At 45.8% G+C, this 24,639-nt stretch overlaps 1 protein-coding gene across 1 annotated transcript in view; it reads right to left on the bottom strand.

Annotated features, from left to right (window-relative positions):
- The window catches only part of entpd6 (ectonucleoside triphosphate diphosphohydrolase 6), a 40,517-nt gene extending 18,820 nt beyond the window's left edge, over nucleotides 1–21,697 (bottom strand). Inside the window, exons 1-6 of the mRNA XM_033025113.1 lie at nucleotides 21,608–21,697; nucleotides 17,199–17,490; nucleotides 12,552–12,628; nucleotides 8,407–8,550; nucleotides 6,084–6,159; nucleotides 3,198–3,233 (exon numbers count right to left, since the gene is read on the bottom strand). Coding sequence (XP_032881004.1) covers nucleotides 3,198–3,233; nucleotides 6,084–6,159; nucleotides 8,407–8,550; nucleotides 12,552–12,628; nucleotides 17,199–17,418 — 553 coding nt within the window. The 5' untranslated portion in view covers nucleotides 17,419–17,490; nucleotides 21,608–21,697. The remainder of the gene's footprint in view (nucleotides 1–3,197; nucleotides 3,234–6,083; nucleotides 6,160–8,406; nucleotides 8,551–12,551; nucleotides 12,629–17,198; nucleotides 17,491–21,607) is intronic.
- Between the last annotated feature and the right edge of the window lie 2,942 nt (nucleotides 21,698–24,639).

Genomic DNA, 24,639 nt, shown 5'->3' with positions numbered 1-24,639 from the left:
TTATGAAGGACCAAATGACAGAAAGGAAGCAGCGAAAGAGCTAGGGTGATCTCTGTGAAGATAAAATGTCGTAAACCAAATGGCCAATGTTATCTTGTACTATGTAAACAAAAGGCCTTTGATGTGATGCATTCTGTGGAAACCTTTTCCTGTACCTCTGACCATGACTAATGTCTGAAATGTGCTAAGGGGACAAAAAAAACCCTATTTAAGGCAATGTAATTCTGTTGTTCAGTGTGGTGAACGGAAGACGGTCAAGTGTCTACATTGGTCACTTGACTGGAGTTCTCCCTCCCTCCATCGGCCGATGTTAAGTAAAGTTTTGAACTGGTCTACCAAACAGTTTGTGTGGTGTCTGTTTATTAAGAAGCGAACCTGGTTTAGTAGTTAAGAAAGTAGCTTTTTCAGTGGTAGGATGACTCAGTTGCCTGTCGGTAAGAAGAAGGGTCCCGACCCAGAACATCATGTCTATTCCCTCCAGAGATGCTGCCTGGCCCGCTGAGTTCCTCCAGCATGGTGATTTTGCTCAGGATTCCAGCATTTGCAGTTGCTTGCATCTCTATTTCACAGCTGGAAGGGAAATGAAGGCTTGCATGGATATGGGAGTGTCCCTGTCTCAGCCCTGTGACTGCCTTGGGCAGCGGGCTTGATGGCAGGCTCTCTCTCAGCACACCAGAGGGGCAGGCACTTAGAGGAAACTCTGGACCATTCTAACAAGGGAGAGGACCAAGGTGGCAGAATGTGGGAACAGTTTCTGGAAAGCCCGATGATCATTGAATCAGAGAGGGGAAGAAACTGGAAAAAAGAATGAAGGAAGTAGTCCAGTTTAGACATACAATCAGATGCAATTATAGCTTGTAAAAGATATTGGACAAATGTATGGATAGGAAGGGTTTAGAGGGATATGCATCAAAGGCAGACAAACGTGACTAGCCCAGTGTTTAAGAAGGAACTGCAGATGCTGGAAAATCGAAGGTACACAAAAAAGCTGGAGAAACTCAGCGGGTGCAGCAGCATCTATGGAGCGAAGGAAATAGTCAACGTTTCGGGCCGAAACACTAGCCCAGTATGCCAACTTGGTCAGTATGGATGAGATGGGCCGAAGGGCCTGTTTCTGTACAGCAAGACTCTAAATGTATCAGGATGAGATCAGATTAACAGAAACAGAACACAGCATAGGAAGAGGCCCTTCAGCCCACAGTGTCTGTTCCAAACACAATGCCAAGACCAACTCTTATCTGCCTGCACGTGACACATCCATGTACCTATCTAAAAGCCTGGTGAGAGAAAGTGGTAAATAATGAAGAAACATGGAACTGCAGATTCTGGTTTATACCTTAGATAGACACAGAGTGTTGGAGTAACTCAGCAGGTCAGACAGCATCTCTGGAGATAAAGGATGGGCGACATTTCCCTGCAGTCCACACCTCTGTTAAACTGGTTTTGCAGGGTGTGTCTGGTGCAGAATACAAATGTAATATGAATAGAAGAAGTGAATGCCGCTGGGCATCCTTCAGAACCGCCCAGCTGCTGACGTGGCCTTGCTCTTCACGTGTTCTTGCATGTGAGAGGGAATCAGCCACGCAGATCATTCCTGAAGCCACGTGGTCAGGATACAGTCACCTGCCAATTCTTCTTGCGTATGGCGTGACAAAGTTGCAGGACAACTTGTACTATTTGATCTTGTTTGGTTGTGCATGCCAGGTTGATTGTATTCATTGAATCAGGGTGGACCACGTGAAGGTTGCAATCTCCCACCCCGACCTGCCAATTCATTCCCAGTGAAGGACAACTTATTTCAGGAAGAAGGTACAGAAGCCTGAAAACCCAGAACAGAGAGGGTGGCAAGGTGGCACAGTGGTAGAGTTGCTGCCTTAGAGAGCCAGGCTCCATCCCGACTACGGGCGCTGTCTCTACAGAGTTTGTACGTTCTCTCCGTGACCTGCATGGTTTTTCTCCGAGAAAGCTCCGGTTTTCTCCCACACTCCAAAGACGTACAGGTTTTGACGTACATTATTCCCAATGTTGGGGAGGTCCAGAACTAGGGGTCACAGTTTAAGGATAAGAGGGAAGTCTTTTAGGACCGAGATGAGAAAATCATTTTTTTACACAGAGAGTGGTGAATCTGTGGAATTCTCTGCCACAGAAGGTAGTTGAGGCCAGTCCATTGGCTATATTTAAGAGGGAGTTAGATGTGGCCCTTGTGGCTAAAGGGATCAGGGGGTATGGAGAGAAGGCAGGGATGGGATACTGAGTTGGATGATCAGCCATGATCATATTGAATGGCGGTGCAGGCTCGAAGGGCCGAATGGCCTACTCCTGCACCTATTTTCTATGTTTCTATGTTTACATAGACACGTAGAAAATAGGTGCAGGAGTAGGCCATTCAGCCCTTCGCACCAGCACTGCCATTCAATATGAGCATGGCTGATCTTCCAGAATCAGTGCCCCGTTCCTGCTTTCTCCCCATATCCCTTGATTCCGTTAGCCCTAAAGCTATATCCACCTCTCTTGAATAGGTTTGTAGGCCAATTGACTTGGTATAGCTGTGAAATTGTCCCCAGTGTGTGCAGGATAGCGTTAGTGTGTGTGGTGATCGCGGGTCAGCACCGACCCGTTGTGCCAAAGGGCCAATTTCCGCGCTGTATCTCTAAACTAAACTGCTTCTTCCCAGCAACCATCAGGCTCGTGAACATTGCACAACACTAACCTCAGCAACTGTGATCCAATATGGACTGTGTCTTTAGTTGTACTACAAACGTTGGGCTTGCACTAGTAGTAGAGTTATTAATTCATTGCATTATTGATTATTATATTAGTATCTGTGTATTATTGCACTTATTAAGCTGCAGCAAGTAAGAATTTCAGCCTTCTGCTGGCAGTACATCTGACAATCTTTAGTCAGAAGGTGGTGAATCTGTGGAATTCATTGCCACAAATGGCTGTGGAGGTCAAGTCACTTGGTAATATTAAGACGCAGATTGATAGATTCTGGATTAGTACGGGTTTCGGGGCTTTTGGGAAGAAGGCAGGAGAATAGGGTTGAGAGAGAAAGATAGATCAGCCATGGCAGAATGTCGGAGCAGACTTGATGGGCCGAATGGCCTAATTCTATTCCTATAACTTATGAACTATTAAACACCTTTGTCTCCTGATGTTGATTTCATGAATGATATCCACTAGATACTTGCACCTACCTGTTAAAAAGTTGACAGTAATCCATGCCGAGATACCTGCAATGACAAAATAAACAACGGATCAGTATGTAAACGGTGTATAATGACCCTGTCCTGCTGAATCCTGTTACTAACACAATGAAAGAGACCAGGTTACACAGGCAACTATTACACGCACGGATTTTTAAAGGATTGAATCATGATATGCACGGGAGAAATCAACTTTTATTTTATCTCACGATATCATGGAATCATAGGCTAGTCAGCTCATCATATCTGTTGGAGCTTTTTGACAAAACTGTTCACCATAAAACCATAAGATGCAGGAGCAGAATTAGGCCATTAAGCCCATCGAGTCTACTCTGCCATTCGTTTAGAGAGACAGTGCGGAAACAGGCCCTTCGGCCCACCGAGTCCGCGCCGACCAGCGATCCCCACACACTAACACTATCCTGCACACTAGGGACAATTTGACATTTTACCAAAGCCAGTTAAGCTACAAACCTGTACATCTTTGGAATGTGGGAGGAAACCGGAGATCCCGTAGAAATCCCATGCAGGTCACGAGGAGAACATACAAACTCCGTACACACAGCACCCGTATTCAGGATCGAACCCGGGTCTCTGGCGCTGTAAGGCAGCAACTCTACCGCTGCGCCATCGTGCTGCCCATTCGATCATGGCTGATCTATTTTCCCATCTCACTAATCAAGACCCTCCCAATTCTTTTCCCCTTTGCCCAGATTTGTAAACCAGCATCTGCAGTTCCTTGTGTCTACATTTTCCTTCAAATGTACCTATTATATCCTTGACCATTAATGGCCCTGTCCCACGGTACGAGTTCATTCCAAGAGCTCTCCCGAGTTTGCCCTGATTCGAACTCGGAGATTTACGGTAATGGCCGCTCGTCGGTACTCGGGGCTCTCGTGGACATTTTCCAACATGTTGAAAAATCTTCACGAGTCTTCCCGAGCTTACCTGCCGTTAGCGAGTCTTCCCCAGTACCCGCCGTTAGTGTTATGAGCCGCTAAGAGACGTCCCCGAGCTCCGACGTACCCGCTACGTTCATTCTCCGTGCTTACCACGAGTTTGATTTTTTTTAAACTGGGGAGAGCTCTTGGAATGAACTCGTACCGTGAGACAAGGCCATTAGTCTTGAAAAGAGGGATAGGCCTACAGTACAGAAACAGGCCCTTCAGTTCAACTTCCCACGGCTGACCAAGATGCCCCATCTAATCCTGTTCTATTTGCCAGCATTTGGTCCATATCCCCCTAAACATTTCTTGTCTGTGAGCCGATCATAGAAAAGACAATGGAGTCTGAATCATTTTCACACCTAGATAGACTTTTAGTCTGGGAGAGAGTGGGGGACTGGGAGGAAAGTGGAATTGAGGTCAATGTTACAGCTTGCTCTCCTTCCTAATGCTCATGTTGTTCTGATCTTACAAGAGAGATATGTAAGATTAAGCAGCACTTAAAACCTACTTAAACTAAATTAGGACTACATAGAATAGTACAGCATGGGAACAGGCCCTTCAGCCTACAATGTCCATGCCGAACATGATGTCAAGTTAACCTGATCTCCATTGCCTGTATGTGAACTGTATCCCACCACATCCAGTTGTCTATCCAAAAATGACAGCCAGTTACAGGTTTTGTATTTTTCACCTGGTGATAAATTCATGAAATTGCTGCCCAGATAGGGTTATAGACATAACTGCCAATCGATGGTGGCCAGTGCCATCTTCTTCACTGCTGTGTGCTGGGGCAGAAGGGCAAAGGCAGCGGATGCCAATAGGATCAACAAACTCATCAGGAAGGCTGGCTCTGTCTGGGGTGGAGTTGGATTCATGGGAGGTGGGTCTTGGATGGGAGAATGCTCCTCAAACTGCAGAGCATCCTGGACAATACAGCTCGCCCCCTCCATGACACACTGGTCAACCTGAGGAGAACCTTCAGCAACAGACTGGGGTGGGAGATTGCAACCTTCACGTGGTCCGCCCTGTTTCGACGAATGCAATCAACCTGGTGTGCACAATCAAGTAAGATCAAATAGAACAAGTTGTCCTACAACTTTAGGCTGTGCACGCCATACGCGAGAAGAAGCAACAGACTGGTTCCACCAAGAACGCCACAAGAGATCCTTCTTCCCTGTGGCTATCTAACTCCCCAATCTTCACCTCCCCAATCCTTTCCACTCGTCACTTTAATTTAGTGTTTCATGTATTTTGTGTTTTATGACTGTAGGCAGATCAATTTTCTTCCTGGGATAAGTTCTATCGTATTGTATCGTATGAGACATCTGCCAACTTTTTGTCCATTTCTCAACCCATATCCCTTTGCAGGTGCTTGGTATACTTGGTATACATGTTGCTCATCCGTCTATGTATCAGCAGCAAATGCAGCAGCAGTATTTAACCCAGACGATCAGCGTGTATTCATATAGTCATAGATGTACAGCACGGAAATGCCCCTTCCCCATACTGACCAAGTTGGCAGACGTGGCTAGTCCCATTTCCCCTTATCCCTCTAAACCCAACCTTCACAAATCTGTCCAAATGTCTTTCAAAAATCATAACTGCATCCGCTTCTATAGCTTCTTCTGGCTGCTCGTTCCATATCCCACCACCCTTTGAGGTCCCATTTAAATCTATCCCCTCTCACCTCAAGCCTGTGCCCTCTAGTTTTAGAATTCCCTACGCTGCGGAAAAGGCTGCGTGTGTTCACTTTATCCGTGCTCCTCATGATCTTGTACACCTCATTTAGATCACCCCTCAGCATCCTACGCTCCTGAGAAAAGAATGTCCCAGCCTATCCAACCTCTCCCTGTAACGTAAGCCTGCAAGCTTAGTTAACAGCGTTGTGAAGTATAAATTAATGTCAAATAACAATAGAGTCATATTCTACCTTCATCACTCCCATCCATGATGCTAACACAATCGCTTGATACTCGGAAAGGGCTTGCTTGAAAGACTTCTTTTACCTGCGAGAATGGATTCAGAAAAACCACAGGAATTAAGTATATTTTCCACTTGCACCTTGGGTCCCAGTGAGTGAGTTACTACATTCCTGTAACCCCAGTAAACGCACACATTGCTCAGAGGATTGTAACATCAGAATAGTGGGCCTTTTTGTCGCCTTGAGGGGCTTCACAAGACTGGGGTCTATTTGTACGCACACATCACCCTGAAGATGTGACTGTATCCAGCCTGGTCCTCATCAAACAGGAAACCGAGTATAGAAGTTGGGACGACAAATGATGTAGTAACTCATATCAGGCAACATGGATGGGCAACGTTTTGGGTCAGGACCCTTCCTCAGACTGATCTCCATGTTCTACAGAGATGCTGCTGCCTGGTCCACTGAGTTACTCCAGCATTTTATGCCCTTATTTGTAATCCTGCATCTGGAGTGTTTCCTTTGTACATTGAAGTCGGGACATTGTGTTACAGTTGGACAAAACGTTGGTGAGGCTGACTGGATAGCATGCAACAAAAGGGTTTTTAAATGGTTTAAAAAGGGTTCTAAGAGTAAACCTAGCAATTATAGACCTGTTAGTTTGACGTCAGTGGTGGGCAAATTAATGGATACTTAGAGATAATATATATAATCATCTGGATAAACAGGGTCTATAAATAGGAACAGTCAACATGGATTTGTGCCTGGAAGGTCATGTTTAACTAATCTTCTTGAATTTTTTGAAGAGGTTACTAGGGAAATTGATGAGGGTAAAGCGGTGGATGTTGTCTATATGGACTTCAGTAAGGCCTTTGACAAGGTTCCTCGTGGAAGGTTGGTTAAGTAGGTTCAATTGTTGGGTATTAATAGTGGATTAGCATGATGGATTCAACAGTGGCTGAATGGGAGATACCAGAGAGTAATGGTGGATAACTGTTTGTCAAGTTGGAGGCCGGTGACTAGTGGGGTGCCTCAGGGATCTGTGTTGGGTCCACTGTTGTTTGTCATATACATCAATGATCTGGATGATGGTGCAGTAAATTGGATTAGTAAGTATGCAGATGATACTAAAATAGATGGTGTTGTGGATAATGAAGTAGATTTTCAAAGTCTACAGAGAGATTTAGGCCATTTGGAAGAGTGGGCTGAAAGATGGCAGATGGAGTTTAATGCTGATAAGTGTGAGGTGCTACATCTTGGCAGGACAAATCAAAATAGGACGTACATGGTAAATGGTAGTGAATTGAGGAATGTAATTGAACAGAGGGATCTAGGAATAACTGTGCATAGTTCCCTGAAGGTGGAATCTCATGTAGATAGGGTGGTAAAGAAAGCTTTTGATGTGCTGGCCTTTATAAATCAGAGCATTGAGTATAGAAGTTGGGATATAATGTTAAAATTGTACAAGGCATTGGTGAGGCCAATTCTGGAATATGGTGTACAATTTTGGTCGCCAAATTATAGGAAAGATGTCAACAAAATAGAGAGAGTACAGAGGAGATTTACTAGAATGTTGCCTGGGTTTCAGCACCTAAGTTACAGAGAAAGGTTGAACAAGATAGGTCTTTATTCTTTGGAGCGCAGAAGGTTAAGGGGGGACTTGATAGAGGTCTTTAAAATTATGAGAGGGATAGACAGAGTTGACGTGGATAAGCTTTTTCCATTGAGAGTATGGAAGATTCAAACAAGAGGACATGATTTGAGAAGGGACAAAAGTTTAGGGGTAACATGAGGGGGAACTTCTTTACTCAGAGAGTGGTAGCTGTGTGGAATGAGCTTCCAGTGGAAGTGGTGAAGGCAGGTTCGATTTTATCATTTAAAAATAAATTGGATAGGTATATGGATGGGATAGGAATGGAGGGTTATGGTCTGAGTACAGGTAGATGGGACTAGGTGAGAGTAAGTGTTCGGCACGGACTAGAAGGGCCGAGATGGCCTGTTTCCGTGCTGTAATTGTATTTTTTAATGGTTAAATGCTTTTCACTGTATCTCGGTACACGTGTCAATAAACAAAACTGAACTGGAGCATCGTAAAACAAAGATCAGTCCAGCTTAGTTTTTTGTCCGTGTACCGAGGTGTCGTGAAAGGAACTGCAGATGCTGGTTTAGACAAAGGAAAGAATCTCTGGAGAACATGCATGGGTGATGTTTTGGTTCGGGACCCTTCGGGAGAATTGTGTTTAGTAATAGTTCACTCTTTACTTCTCCATCATATTTTAGAGGTGTGAATTCTCTAAATCAACAATGTTAGTGACCAGAGTGAGGAGATTACCGTATGCAGTAAAAGCTGCGCTTTCTCTCCAGGTAACAGGCGTAAGCCAGCCGTGGCCCTTAGTACTAATGGTGTGCTTGCCCAATAGTCGCGAGGAATGCAGCTTTTGGCAACTTCCAGCAGTTCTTCAATTCCCTTCGTGCTCTAGGGAATGTAAAGCAAACACAGCCAATTGAGCTCAACAAGACTTACTGAACAACGAATGACAAAAACACTTAACAATTTACAAACACACCGTGCCTGCTTATTCATGCGGTGATCACTAGTCAGTGTGGACTGGGTGGGCCGAAGGGCCTGTTTCTGGGCTATTTCTCGAAACTAAAAAATATACATTTAGAAACTTCTCCCAGAAGGATTTAAAGGGGGATTTAAAGATTTTAAGAGGTAGATCACTTTTTGAATGATCATGGGATTGAGGGCTATTTGGAAGAGGCACAGGATTTACTTTGTATTTAGTTTAAAAATCATAACATTGTCCCAAGTTGCTCATTAATCCCACACATATGTTGAAGTCTGCAGTCTGTTCAGCCTTGTTCATTTCAACACCTAGTTTCCTCTGTAATATACATTGTAAGTTGGGCTAGTCACGCCGTCTTCAAATTGAACTAATTAATACTGGAAGCTTTGTTCCTTATGAGCAAATGGATTTCCTGGAAACAAGGAAACAAGAAACTTGCAGAAAGGCATTTCAGCTGAAAAACACTTTTTTTAAACCAGATTTGGAACTTGGACAGAAGTTGCAGAGAAATGTGAGGTGTTGCATTTTCAGAAGTCTAACAAGGGCAGGACCTACACAGTGAATGGTAGGGCTCTGGGTAGTGTTGTAGAGCAGAGGGATCTAGGAGTACAGGTGCATGGTTCCTTGAAGGTGGAATTGCAGGTAGATAGGGTGGTAAAAAAGGCTTTTGGCACATTGGCCTTCATCAGTCAGAGTATTGAGAATATAAGTTGGGAGGTCATGTTGCAGTTGTGTAAGACTTTGGTGAGGCCACATTTAGAGTATTGTGTTCTGTTCTGGGCACCATGTTATAGGAAAGATGTTGTCAAGCTGGAAAGGATACAGATAAGATTTACACGGATGTTGACAGGACTCGAGGGTCTGAGCTATAGGGATAGGTTGAGTAAGTTGGGACTCTATTCCTTAGAGTGCAGGAGGATGAGGGGAGATCATATAGAGGTGTATAAAATCATGAGAGGAATAGATCAGGTAGATGCACAGAGTCTCTTGCCCAGAGTAGGTGAATCGAGGACCAGAGGACATAGGTTTAAGGTGTAGGGGAAAAGATTTAATAGGAATCTGAGGATAAACTTTTTCACACAGAAGGTGGTGGGCGTATGGAACAAGCTGCCAGAGGAGGTAGTTGAGGTTGGCATTATCCGAAAGTTTAAGAAACAGTTAAGACAGGTACATGGACAGGACAGATTTGGAGGGATATGGACCATATGTGGGCAGGTGGGAAAAGTGTAGTTGGGACATGTTGGCCGATGTGGATGTGGGGCTGAAAGGCCTGTATCCACACTGTATCACTCTATGACTCTGTTAATACTAACTCGTGGTCCAAGTCATTGGAATCAGAGAATGTTCAAGTGTCGACAGTGAGCTGAAGTTCATCACCATTTTGTTTAAAATTGCTATCTTAAAAGTCCTTTCATGTTATAGTATACATTAATGACATGGAGGTATGATTAGTGAATGTACAGATGGCATGAACATCGGTGGTATCATAGATAGCCAGGAGGGCTAAGGTACTGCACCATATAGATTAACGGGATCATTGGGCAGAGCAATGGCAAATGGAGTTTAGTCTCGGGAAGGCAAACAATGCTAGGATATACCAGTGAAGGGTAGGTTTGAAAGGAGCGTTGATCAACAGGGCGGCATAGTGGCGCAGCGGGCAGATTTGCTGCCTTACAGCGCCAGAGTCCCGGGTTCGATCCCGGCTACAGGTGCTGTCTGTACAGTTTGCATGTTCTCCCCGTGACCACGTGGGTTTTCTCCGAGATCTTCGGTTTCCTCCAACACTCCAAAGACGTACAGGTTTTTGTACGTTAATTGGTTTGGTATGAATATATAAATGTAAAATTGTCCATAGTGCGTGTAGGGTAGTGTGAATGTGCAGGGATTGCTGGTCGGTGCGGACTTGGTGAGCCGAAGTGCCGGTATCTCTAACCTAAACTAAACAGGAGGAGCTTGGAGCACCAGTCCATTGGTCTCTGAATGTGGCAGCATGGGGTGTGAAGGCAGCATATGTCAAGTCAAGTCAAGTTTATTTGTCACATACACATACGAGATGTGCAGTGAAATGAAAGTGGCAATGCTCGCGGACTTTTGTGCAAAAGACAAACAACCAGACAAACTATAAACACAATCATAACACACATATTCTTTTACATAATAAATAATGGAAGGAAAAACGTTCAGTAGAGTTGGTCCCTGGTGGGGGTGCACAACACTTTAGTTAGAATAACAAAACCTAGGACTCTAGGTTTCAGAGATGATTTGACAGGACGAGTGTATTTTCCGCATAGGAGACACCTATTTGTGATATTCAAAGCAACTGAACCTTGATAAACCAAGTAGGGAATGGTAGATGGAATTGAACTTGATAACATGCAAGGCGTTGCATTTCGGTAAGTTAAATCAGGGTTAGACCTGCACAGTAAATGGCAGGGTCCTGAAGGAAGGTCTAGGGGCACAGGTAAACATTCCCCTGAGAGTGGCAGCTCAGGTGGTACGGGTGTTGAAGGAGGCGTTAGGCACGCTTGCCTTCATCGGTCACAGCATTGAGGACAGGGCTTGGCACTGTACAAGTGGATAGTGAGACCACACGCAGCACTGTGTGCAGTTCTGGTCGCCCAGCAGCAGGAAGGATGTCATCAAGCTGGAAAGGGTGCAGAAGAGATTCAAAAGGATGTTATTAGAACAGGAAGGCTTTAACATAAGGAGAGGCTTGGACTTTATTCACTGGAGCAGAAGAGGTTGACGGGTGACCTTATTGAAATATAAAAAAGAATGATGGTCTTTTTTTAAGATTAGTTTCGAGATAAAGTTGGAAACAGGCCTTTTGGCCCACTGAGTCCAAGCAGACTAACAATCCCTGCACACTAATGCTATCCTACACACACTAGGGACAATTTTACATTTATACCAAGCCAATTAACCTACAAATCTGTATGTCTCTGGAGTGTGGGCGGAAAGCGGAGATGCTGGAGAAAACCCACGTGGGTCACAGGGAGAACGTACAAACTCCATACAGACAGGCATCCATAGTCAGAATCCAACCCGGGTCTCTGGCACTGTAAGGCAGCAGCTCTACCCGCTGCACCGTCGTGCCACCCGACCAGTATAAGGTGGTTGGTCAAAGTCTTTATGCAAGAGTAGCAGAATCTAAAGCTAGAGGGCATAGTTTAAGGTGAGAGGGGAAAATCTGATAGGAACCCGAGGAGCAGCTTTGCACACAGAGGTAGGTGAGTGCATGGAACGAGCTGCCAGAGGAGCTAGCTGAGGTGAGTACAATAGCAACATTTGAAAGACATTTGAACAGTACATGGATAGGAATGGTTTAGAAGGATGTGGGCCACATGGGACTAGCTCAGATGGACATCCTGATCGCCATGGACAACTTTAGTCCAAGGGCCCGTTTCCTTGTTATATACGTCTATGACTCTAATTCCATCCTTGGCCTCCTACACAGGTTAATATAAGCATGAACAATGGCCCCTCATTCTTGTACTGTGCCTACTACAGCGGGAGGAATGGAGGATGCAGCCTCAGTCACTCTACATATGGCAAAGCTGCAGCTTCAAGCTCAAGGGTTGTTCATTGTTCTGGGATCTACTTGCCTTTCGCTGTAGCTTTCCTCAAACAAGTAAATACTGTCTGTTCCAGATAGTCCACTCTTCCCTCCTCCTCTGATCCTCTCATGCAACTGGCAATACTATTCCTGGACTAAGGTTTCATATATTTACCAGTCCCACCATTAACTATTTGCCTCTAATTTGTTCCAGTTCTCGAATGTCATCAGATAGAAACAATAACTCCATTTCCCCCACTGCAGCCACTTCCAAATCTGCCCAGTGCTTACTATTTTTTCCGATGTTGCAGAGTTTTTTGTTCACTCTAATAAGAAAACACACATAGTTACCAATTCCGGCTTGTCCGAATATGCCGACAATCCTGGCTTCAAGGCTTTGAAAATCTCATTTGCAAGTTTAGGAGATCCTGTTGAAAGGAAACACATTTAGATGATTGACTTATCAGACATTTCACATCAATTACAAAAACATTCAGCAATATATTGACAGTATTGATTTAGAAATAGAAAATAGGTGCAGGAGTAGGCCATTCGGCCCTTTGAGCCAGCACCACCATTCAATATGATCATGGCTGATCATCCAGAATCAGTACCCTGTTCCTGCTTTCTCCCCATATCCCTTGATTCTGTTAGTCCTAAGAGCTCTATCTAACTCTCTCTCGAATACATCCAGTGAATTGACCTCCACTGCCTTCTGTGGCAGAGAATTCCACAGATTCACAACTCTCTGGCTGAAAAAGTTTTTCCTCATCTCAGTCCTAAATGGCATACCCCTTATTCTTAAACTGTGACCCTTGGTTCTAGACTCCCCCAACATCGGGAACATTTTTCCTGCATCTAGGCTGTCCAATCCCTTAAGAATTTCATATGCTTCTATAAGATTCCCTCTCATCCTTCTAAATTCCAGTGAATACAAGTCCAGTCGATCCATTCCTTCATCATATGTCAGTATCGCCAGTAAATAACCTGGTGAACCTACGCTGCACTCCTTCAATAGCAATAATATCCTTCCTCAAATTAGGAGACCAAAATTGCACACAATACTCCAGGTGCGGTCTCACTAGGGCCCTGTACAACTGCAGTAGGACCCCCTTGCTCCCATACTCAAATCCTCTCGCTATGAAGGCCAACATGTCATTTGCTTTCTACACTGCCTGCTGTACCTACATGCTTACTTTCAGTTACTGATGTACAAGGGCACCTAGGTCTCTTTGCACCTCCCCTTTTCCCAACCTGATACCATTCATAATAATATGTATTTTTGTAACCTCACATCTATCCACATTACACCGCATCTGCCCACTCACCCGATCTATCCAAGTTACCCTGCAGCCTCATAGCATCCTCATCGCAGCTCACACTGCCACCCAGCTTTGTGTCATCCGCAAACTTGGAGATGTTACATTTAATTCCTTTGTCTCAATTGTTAATATATATTGCGGCACCCCACTGGTCACTGCCTGCCATTCAGGAAAGAACCCATTAATTCCTACTCTTTGCTTCCCGTCTGCCAACCAGTTCTCTATCCATCTCGATACCCTACCCCCAATACCATGTGGTCTAATTTTGCACACTTATTTCTTGTGTGGGACCTTGTCAAAGGCTTTTTCAAGGTCCAGATCCACCACATCCACTGGCTCTCCCCAAGATGTGGGGAGTGGGACGTGAGACATGGGGAGTGTCATGTTAGACAATCTCGACACAAGATGGGTCAGGAAACTGAAGACGGTTGGAATCGTGAACAATAAACAAACTGTTTGAAGAATTCAGAGTGAGGAAGGGTCCCGACCTGAAACGTCGCCTGTCCATTCCCTCCACAGATGCTGCCTGGCCCACTGAGATCCTCCAGCACTGTGTTTTGCATGGAGTGAATCAAATTGACTGAAGGAGGAGATCTCATGACAGTAAAAACACTGGAAGGTCCTGATTATGGAAATTTTGGGCGGACATGACGAGAAAGCGTTTACGCTGAGTTATAAATCATTGCGTTTCTCTACCTATCAGAGGGGAGCCGAGTGATTAAATCACGACTGAGATAGGAAATGTGTTTCAAAATTGAGAGGATTGATGGATATGGGGATTAGTGGGGAAAGTGAAGGAGACACAGGATTGATTGGCCATGATCTTATCAAATAGTGGGACATGTCACCAACCCCTGCTTCTATTTAGTCATCGAAAGATACAAAGCAGAATCAAGACTCTTAGAATGTAGAACAGTGCAGCATAGGATCACGCCCCTCGACCCACAATGTCTGCGCCCAACATGATGTCAAGATCAACTAATCTTCCCTGTCTGCATGTGATTATATCCCTCCATTCCCTGCATATCCCTGTCTATCTAAAAGCTAAATCGCCACTATTGTGTCTGCCTCCGCCACCACCCCCAACAGTGTGTCCAGCCACCCACCGCCCTCTGTGTAAAAACCATGCCCTGCACATCCCTTTTAAACATTGCCCCTCTCACCTTAAAGCTATGCCATCTAGCATTTGATTTTTCTAAATTCTTTGGCTCGCCAAGTCCACACTGACCATCATACAATGTTTTACAACAATCCTACATAAATCTCATGTTGTATTCTATCCACATTCTCAAGAGTGAAGTGTCCACAATCAAGGGTGTTTAATTGCCATATGTACCAACAATATAGAACACAAAACAGTACAGCACAAGAATAGGCACTTCGGCCCACAATGTCTGACTGGATATGATGCCAAGAGCAACTCTTATCTGCCTGCAGATGACTCCTATCCCTCCATTCCCTGCATATCCATGTGCCTACCAAACAGTCTCGTAAACGCCACTATGCTATTTGCTTTAACCACCAATCCTGGTAGCACATTCCAGGTACTCACCACCATCTTGCCTTGCACATCCCCTTTAAAACATTGCCCCTCTCATCTGAAAGCTATGCACTCTGATGTATGATATTTCCATCCTGGGAAAAACGTCCTGATGCACTACCCTATCTCTGCCTCTCATCATTTTATATGCTTCTATCAGGTCTTCTCACAACCTCTGACGTTCCAGTGAAAACAATCCAAGTCTGCCCAACCTCTCCCTGTAGCTAATACCCCCTAACACAGGCATCATTCTGGTAAACCTTCTCTGCACCCTATCCAAAGCCTCCGTATCCTGCCTATAATGGAGCGACCAAAACTGCATGCAATACTCTAAATGATCAATGGATCAATTAAATTCATATTTACAACTGCATTACAGGCCTGCAAACAAAAATCCAATTAAATAATTAATAACCAAAATATTAGTACAAAAATATCAACATTTTTTAGTGCAAATAAAAAATTTTCAACAACAACCCTCAAATTCTACCTCATCTGCAAACTCTGGGCGATTTACAGGCTTCAATTAACCTACAAACCCGCACGTCTTTGGGCTGTAGTGGATGTGGTGGATCTGGACTTTCAAAAAGCCTTTGACAAGGTCCCACACAAGAGATTAGTGTGCAAAATTAGAGCACATGGTATTGGGGGTAGGGTATTGACATGGATAGAGAACTGGTTGGCAGACAGGAAGCAGAGTAGGAATTAACGGGTCCTTTTCAGAATGGCAGGCAGTGACTAGTGGGGTGCTGCAAGGCTCAGTGCTGGAACCCCAGTTATTTACTCTATATATTAACGATTTAGACGAGGGAATTAAATGTGACATCTCCAAGTTTGAGGATGACACAAAGCTGGGTGGCAGTGTGAGCTGCGATGAGGATGCAATGAGGCTGCAGGGTGACTTGGATAAGTTGAGTGAGTGGGCAGATGCATGGCAGATGCCGTATAATGTGGATAAATGTGAGGTTATCCACTTTGGTGGCAAGAACGGGAAGGCAAATTATCTGAATGGTGTCAGATTAGGAAAAGGGGAATTGCAACAAGACCTGGGTGTGCTTGTACATCAGTCTCTGAAAGTAAGCATGCATGTACACCAGGTAGTGAAGAAAGCAAATGTCATGTTGGCATTTATTGAGAGAGGATTTGAGTTTAGGAGCAAGGAGGTCCTACTGCAGTTGTACAGGGCCCTGGTGAGACCGCACGTGGAGTATTGTGTGCAATTTTGGTCTCTTAATTTGAGGAAGGACATTATTGCTATTGAGGGAGTGCAGCGTAGGTTCACCAGTTTAATTTCCGGGATGGCGGGACTGACATATGATGAAAGAATTGGTCGACTGGGCTTATATTCACTGGAATTTAGAAGGATGAGGGGATATCTTACAGAAACATTTAAAATTATTAAAGGATTGGACAGGCTAGATGCAGGAAAAAATTTCCTGATGTTGTGGGAGTCCAGAATCCGAAGTCACAGTTTAAGAAAAATGGGTAGGCCATTTAGGACGGAAGTGAGGAAAATAATTTTCACCCAGAGAGTTGTGAATCTGTGGAATTCTCTGCCACAGAAGGCAGTGGAAGCCAATTCACTGGATGTATTCAAGATGGAGTTAGATTTCACTCTTCATGCTAAAGGAATCAAGGGATATGGGGGAATAGCAAGAACGCGGTACTGATTTTAGGTGATCAGCAATTAACATTTTGAATGGGGGTTTGGCTTGAAGGGCCAAATGGCCTACTCCCGCACCTATTTTTCTATGCTAGATGTTTCTATGCAAAGTAGACAATAGGGTGTAGGAAAGAATTGCAGATGCCAGGTTAAATCGAAGATAGACACAAAATGCTGGAGTAACTCAGCGGGACAGGCAGCATCTCTGGAGCTGGAATTACTCCAGCATTTTGTGTCCTCCAGAGATGCTGCCTGTCCCGCTGAGTTACTCCAGTATTTTGTGTCTTTCGTAGCCAAAGGGTGTCAGATAAGGAGAGTGAAATATAAACCGGAGGGAGTGATATGGATGGTTGGGGAAGGGGGCAGGAAAGTGGAGAAAGGGTGCATACCCAGGTTGGGGCACAAGAATTATGCTGTTCACTGCCATCAATGTTCATACCAACGCCATTATGCAATATAATTTAAAATCCTACCGTTTGTAGTCTGGGTAAAATTGAATACATGGATGCGTGTGCCAGTGCTGCCAGCATCAAACATGATCCCATAGAAGCAGCGGGCAGCGGGCTGTTGGCTAGTGGCCAGCAGGTGGAATCTGAGCCCATTCTGTATCCTTTGGAAAGGATTCTTTTGATAGATGTAGAGGCACAGGCAAATGAACAGGACAAAAACAAAGGCAAGTTTTGGTAACTTCATGGTTTCCAGCAATTAAATACATATTTCATTTGCAGCAGGTCCATACATGGATTACACAACACGATATGGAATCTGTCAGAAAGAATAAAAGATTTCATCAAAATGTAGTGAAAGATTATTCCCTTACTGAAGTAGAATGTATCTTTCTTAATGGTAAGACCAAGATTTCAATGTTAAATCAACAAGGATAACACATATATTCTGCAAAATTGGAATTAAAAACACAATATGCAGGAAATACTCTGCAGGTTTGGCAGCTTCTCGAGATACAAACTGAGCAAAGCACAACTACTGGAGGAACTCAATGGTATACATTATAACTTTATCAGCTTTATCATAGTTGTGTATGCAAAACAATGAATCTCCCTGTGGCATGTCATGTGATAGTAAGTATCATCATTCATCAACTCAGCTGGTCAAGCAGCATCTGTGGAGGGAATGGACGGGCGATGTTTCGGGTCGGGATCTTTCATCAGACGGATTACTATTTCAGGTGGGTGCAGGAGCAGCCATTTGAATAAGGAGCATTGACAGAACAATGTTGTTCCCCTGACGGCTCTAACTTGTTCATCAGTTTTGCAGGTGACACCACTGTGCTGGAGCAAGCCACGAACAATAACAAGGCAGAGTGCAGGAAGGAGAAAGAAAACTTAAGGGCCTGTCCCACTTACGTGTCCTTGGCACGCAAATTAAGCCGAGACGGTCCCGCGAAGGTCGGGGGCGATTCCATGCGTACGCACAGCTGTCTGGAGCGCGTGACATCATTTGAAGATGGACACAAAGCTGGAGTAACTCAGCGGGACCGGCAGCATCTCTGGAGAGAAGCAATGGGTGACGTTTCGTGTCGAGACTCTTCTTCAGTCTGAAAAGAAGGGTCTTGACCCGAAACGTCACCTATTGCTTCGCTCCAGAGATGCTGCCGGTCCCGCTGAGTTACTCCTGCATTTTGTGTCTATCTTCAATATTCTTGGCCCCCCTCTGGGAGTAGAAGTGGGGGCGGATCCGGACCTCAATGGCCGTGAGCCCCAGGCCGAGTTCGGCGATCGTTTGCCTGCTTCTGCTGCTGTTGGAGGTGAGACATTGCGTCGTGCCAGGGTCTTGGGCCTGTCCCACTTTGGCCGTCAGTTCTGCGACAGGCCGTTGGCGCGTGAAGATTTAGTTCACTACAAAACCGTAAGTGGGACAGGCCCTTTAGTTACATGGTGTCAGGACAATAACCTCAGCAAGATGAAGGAGCTAGTTATTGACTTCAGGAAGCTTGGTGGAGTACATGCTCCAGTCAGCATCAATGGTGTAGATGTGGAAATGGTTGAGAGCTTCAACTTCCTTGGTATTGATAGACACAAAAAGCTGGAGTAACTCAGCGGGTCAGACAGCATCTCTGGAGAGAAGGAATGGGTGATGTTTCGGCTCGAGACCCCTTCTTTGATGTTACCAACAATCTGTCATGGACCAACCACATTGATGCAACAGCCAAGAAGGCACACCAGCGCCTCTACTTGCTGAGGAGACTGAGAAAATTCAGCATGTCTCCAATTACTCTTAGAAACTTCTATAGATGCACCATAGAAGTCAAACTAGGTAGATAAAAATGCTGGAGAAACTCAGCGGGCGAGGTAGCATCTATGGAGCGAAGGAATCCTTCGCTCCATAGATGCTGCCTCACCCGCTGAGTTTCTCCATCTTTTTTATCTACCCTAGATTTTTCCAGCATCTGCAAGTAGAATAAAGAACTAGTGTGAATGGGTGATGGGTGTTCAGTGTGGACTCAGTGGGCCGAAGGTCCTGTTTCCATGCTGTATCTCTAAAAACTACATTTTATCCAAAGCCAACTGGGACTGCCATTTTTTCAGAGGGAGAGGTGCTGCAAGGAACTGCAGGTGCTGGTTCACAAAAAAAAGACACAAAGCGCAGGTCAGACAGGACCTCTGGAGAACATTAGTCTGAGGAAGGGACCCGACCTGAATTATCACCTAACCGTAATCACCAGAGATGCTGCCTGACCTGTAGAGTTACTCCAGCATTTTAAGTCTTTTGTTTGCCATTTTTTGAACTGATCAGTGTTATAAAATTCCGAGGGAAAGTTAAGATGAAACATGTCCAAGAAATTTATGAAGACACGGGGCTAATCTGTGAGGCCCAGCAGTCTGATGAATGGCGTTACAGTGGGCTGCTTAAGTCACAGAGGCAGCTGTACACGGCTGTATGAATGGCTCAAGTATATTTGCAAACTGAATCTAATGTGCAAAACACATTTACTCACTAGTGACTTTATTTCTGAACAAGTGTTGTCTAGTGAGATTTAGGCCGGGTGGGGAAAGGTGCCATTTAGAAATAGCTTTAGTGCAAAGATTGATTGACCCTTCAGCCCAGAGTCCACACTGACTATCGATCACCCAATATTAACAAACTAATTCAGTTTAGTTTACTGTCACGTGTATCAAAGGTTCTATGTTATCCCACTTTGTCATCCACTCTCTACGCACAAGGGACAATTTACAGAGGCCAATTAACCTTCAAGCCTGAATATGGTGGTTTACAAAAAAGGCACAAACTGCTGGAGTAACAGCAGGTCAGACAGCATCTCTGGAAAACAAGGATAGGTAACGTTTTGGGTCGGGATCCTTCTTCAGAGTTAAAACGTTACCTATCCCAGTTCTCCAGGTTCTGCCTGACCCTCTGAGTTACTCCAACATTCTGTGAAATGTCACCTGTCCATGTTCTCCACAGATGCCTCCTGACCCGATGAGTTACTCCAACACTCTGTGAAACGTCACCTATCCATGTTCTCCACAGATGCTGCCTGTCCCACTGAGTTACTCCAGCACTTTGTGTCATGTTTCTACCCTATAAGCCCACGGATCTTGGAATGTGGGAAGAAACCGAAGCACCAGGAGGAAACCCACGGGGTCACAGGGAGAACGCGCTAACTCCACACAGACAACACCAGAGGTCAGGATCAAACCCGGGTTTCTGGCCTGTGAGGCAGTGGCTCTACCAGCTGCACCATCCTATGTAGATATAAAGGGAATATCTGGGATGAAAGCAGATGATTAGGATTTAGATGGGATCATGTTTTGGTGAGATGATGGCACGGGGTGAGGTGAAGAAACCGAGGGATGACGGGCTGAGGAAGAGAAAGAAAGAAAAAAGAGAGATGGGAGCATGGTGAGAGACTGCAGACACAACCACGGTGGCTGGAGTGGAGGGTACCGGGAGGGAGGCAGGGAGCAGGGCAGGGAGTGAGGGAGGGATGTGGGGGAGGGGATGGGGGGTGGGGGTGGGGGAGGGGATGGGGGGGGGGGGGGGGGGGGGGGAGGGATGAGGGAGGGATGTGGGGGAGGGGGCGGGGGAAAGTCAAGTCAAGTCAAGTTTATTCGTCACATACACATACGAGATGTGCAGTGAAATGAAAAGTGGCATTGCCTGCGGACTTTGTGCAAAAAAACCCCAAGCAAACTACAAACAGAATGGAACAGAATCACATATTCTTTTACATATTACATATTGTGGGAGGAAGGAAAAAGGAAAAAAAACAGCAATTAAAAAAAAAAAACAGTAGAATGGTACAGTAAAGTTAGTCCCTGGTGAGGTAGGAGGAAGGGAGTGGAGGAGTGAGGGGGCAGTCAGGGGAGGGGGGGCAGTGATGGGAGGGAGTGAGGGGTGGGTTACGGGGGGGGGGGGTAGTGAGGGTATGGGGGGGTGAGGGGGATGAGGGGATGGAGTTAGGGGAGGGGTGTGAGGGGATGAGGGGGATGAGGGTGAGGGGGATGAGTGAGGGGAGGGGAGTGAGGGGGTGAGGGGGTGATGAGGGTGAGGTTGAGGGTGAGGGTGAGGGGGAGAGGGTGAGGGTGAGGGGGTGAGGGTGATGAGGGTGAGGGGATGAGGGGGATGAAGGTGAGGGGGATGAGTGAGGGGAGGGGAGTGAGGGGGTGAGGGGGTGATGAGGGTGAGGTTGAGGGTGAGGGTGAGGGGGTGAGGGTGATGAGGGTGAGGGGATGAGGGGGATGAAGGTGAGGGGGATGAGTGAGGGGAGGGGAGTGAGGGGGATGGAGTGATGAGATGGAGTGAGGGGAGGGGAATGAGGGGATGAGGGGGTGAGGGTGAGTGATGAGGGTGAGGGTGAGTGATGAGGGTGAGGGTGAGTGATGAGGGTGAGGGTGAGGGGGTTATGAGGGGGTTCTGTTACCGTGGAGACGCCGTCGCTGAGTGGCTACCGACCGTCCGCCGGCTCCGCGCCCCGACCTGGTGACGTGACGCCGCGCGCGCTCCCGCTCCCCTGACGCGCTCGCGCTCGTGCTCGCGCTGGTCCCCATGCGTGCGCGTGTCCGCGCCTCCAGCTGTGGCACCAGGTGCTGGAGCTGCAGCCGCAGCCTCTGTCAGGTCAGGTCAGGACCGGCCGGCCAGTGTGTGTCCACCACTCGCTGTCATCTCCTTTGTTCCTGGACGGTCAAGTTATCGAAGCAGTCCGTGTGCTGGACACCTGTAGGATTTCATCGACGTCCCACACCCCCCCCCCTCAATCTTCTTGGGAAATACTGTAGAGGCATTGATCAAAACGTGTAAAACTTGACTCAAGCTGGAACGACGTGTGTAAATCATACTGTGGTGCCGGGCTATACATAAATACCAGTACTCTGTATGGCAATTATGGTTAACCACGTACTGCCATTACAAAAACTAACCTTTGACAAATTGCAGTGAGATTACTCTTTGTGGGAAAATAAACATGCTACAGCTACCCACATGCACATTTTGGTAACAGAAAAGTGAAGAAATTGTCACTTTTTCTCCTTTGTTTTGCTTTCAAACTTCCAGTTCATTTTCTGTTGAATTTGCCAAACCTTGCATCGAAAACCCGACCAGCAGGGAAGAGCTACGAATTTGCACAACTGGACAAAATATGAGGTTAATTATATAGTAGAAGCAACAGCTTCTTACAATATACTACAAATATTGTTTTTAAATGTCCCATAATACTGAGTTCATATTTCTTTATGTTTTTCACCCTGAACTATGAACCTGCAGTAGGGTAGTGGAGTCTAACAGCACAGAAACAGGCTGTTCAGCCCAACCTGCCCATGCCGACCATCTGAGCTAGTCCCTTTGCCAACATTTGTCCTATATCGTTTTAAACCCTTCCTATTCATGTATCTGCCCAAATGCCTTTTTAATGCTGTTATAGTACCTGCCTCAACTGCCTCCACTGGCAGTTTGTTCCATACACCCACCACCCTCTAGAAACATAGACATAGAAAATAGGTGCAGGAGGAGGCCATGCAGGAGGAGGCCATTCGGCCCTTCGAGCCAGCACCGCCATTCATTGTGATCATGGCTGATCGCCCCAATCAATAACCTGTGCCTACCTTCTCCCCATATCCCTTGACTCCACTAGCCCCTAGAGCTCTATCTAACTCTCTCTTAAATCCATCCAGTGACTTGGCCTCCACTGCCCTCTGTGGCAGGGAATTCCATAAATTCCCAACTCTCTGGGTGAAAAAGTTTTTTCTCACCTCTGTGTGAAAGAGTTGCTCCTCATGTTCCCATTAAATCATTCCCCTCTCATCTTAATCCTATGTCCCCCAGTTCTTGATTCCCCCGCCCTGTGTAAAAGGTCCAAACTAAACTAAACTCTGTGCAGTCACCCGGTCTATTTCCCTCATTATTTTATACATCTCTATAAGATCACCCCTCAGCCTCCTGCACACCAAGGAATAAACCCTTAGCCTGCCCAACCTCTCCTTGGCCCTCAAATCTTAGCAACATCCTCGTAAATCTTCTCTGCACCCTTCCCAGCTTGAAGACATCTTCCGTTAGCATCCAGATGTGTGGATGTTTTCTATAATGGATGTAGTAGATAGTTAAAGTATACATACTTTTAAATAGGGAAAATACAAGGCCCTAATCAAGCTTGAGAATCCAAAGGACCCCCCAGAAAAGGTAACATTAGCAATTCTTCACACCAGGCTGGTTGGTGGATTTGTTGACCACTGTAAACTAATCCTAGGGTAGGGGGTTGAAAGGGGAAACAGGGAAGCAGGCTTAGATTCGATGGGCCAAATGGCATCTCTCTCTATGTTGTAAATAAATACTAGGTTAATAGAGCCATACAGCACGAAACAGGCCCTTCTGCCCAACTTGCACATGCCGGCCAAGATGCCCCATCTACTCTAGTCCCACATGCCCGTGTTTGGCCCATATCCCTCTGAACCTTTCCTATCCATGTACCAAATATGAAAAATAATTTTTATTAACTCTGTAATCAGTGGAGCCACTGTCTCACAACTCAAGTGACCTGGGTTCGATCCTGACAGCGAGTGCTGTCTGAGTGGAGTTTGCATGTTCTCCCTGTGGCCGCGTGGGTTTTCTCCAGGTACTCCGGCTTCCTCCCACATCCCAAAGATGTGCGGACTAATTGGTAAGGTTTAAGTTGTTTATTGTCACGTGTACTGGGGTATAGTGAAAAGCTTTGTTTTGCATGCTATCCAATCAGATCAGACATACATAGATAAAATCAAGTCCAACTCAAGAACAATAGGTAGAGCAAAGGGGAAGATACAGAGTGTAGAATATATTTCGCAGCATTGTAGCGATTCAGTTCCAGTGACTGGAGGTTCCATAGAGGGAAATTGCCTGTTGTAAATTGCCCCAAATGCGTGGGTGATTTGTGGAATCTGTGATCCTTTTCTGCTGCAGCCTTTATCTGCCTTCCCAGCCGTTGTAACGCTCCACTAAGGTCAGCCATCATCCTCCACCTGTTCCACCTGGTCTTGGTTGGATTGCTCTTTGTCAGAGTCCTCCCCCTCAATTTAGACAAAGGAATTAAATGCAACATCTCCAAGGTTGCGGATGACATAAAGCTAGGTGTTAGTTTGAGCTACAAAGAGGATGCTATGAGGCTGCAGGCTGACTTGGATAGGTTAGGTGGGCAGATGCATGGCAGATGCAGTATAATGTGGATAAATGTGAGGTTATCCACTTTGGTGGCAAGCAGGGGCGGAAAACCCGGGGGGGGGGGCCAGAGGGGATACGTCCCCCCCGTGTTTTGAGAGGTGGGGGACATCCCCCCCAAGTTTTTGTGATCCCGATTTTAAAATCGCCGTTTTTAGCGCTGGATTGAGCCTCCGAAGCCTCGCGCGTGTGTGTGTGAGTGTGCGCATGCACGCGTGGCCGCCAAAAAATGGTGTCCCCCGTCCCCTCCATGTTTTGATAGTGAGTTCC

Source organism: Amblyraja radiata, chromosome 8 (genome assembly GCF_010909765.2).
Source record: "Amblyraja radiata isolate CabotCenter1 chromosome 8, sAmbRad1.1.pri, whole genome shotgun sequence".
Taxonomy (NCBI): Eukaryota; Metazoa; Chordata; class Chondrichthyes; order Rajiformes; family Rajidae; genus Amblyraja; species Amblyraja radiata.
This window is presented reverse-complemented; position numbering and strand designations above follow the sequence as displayed.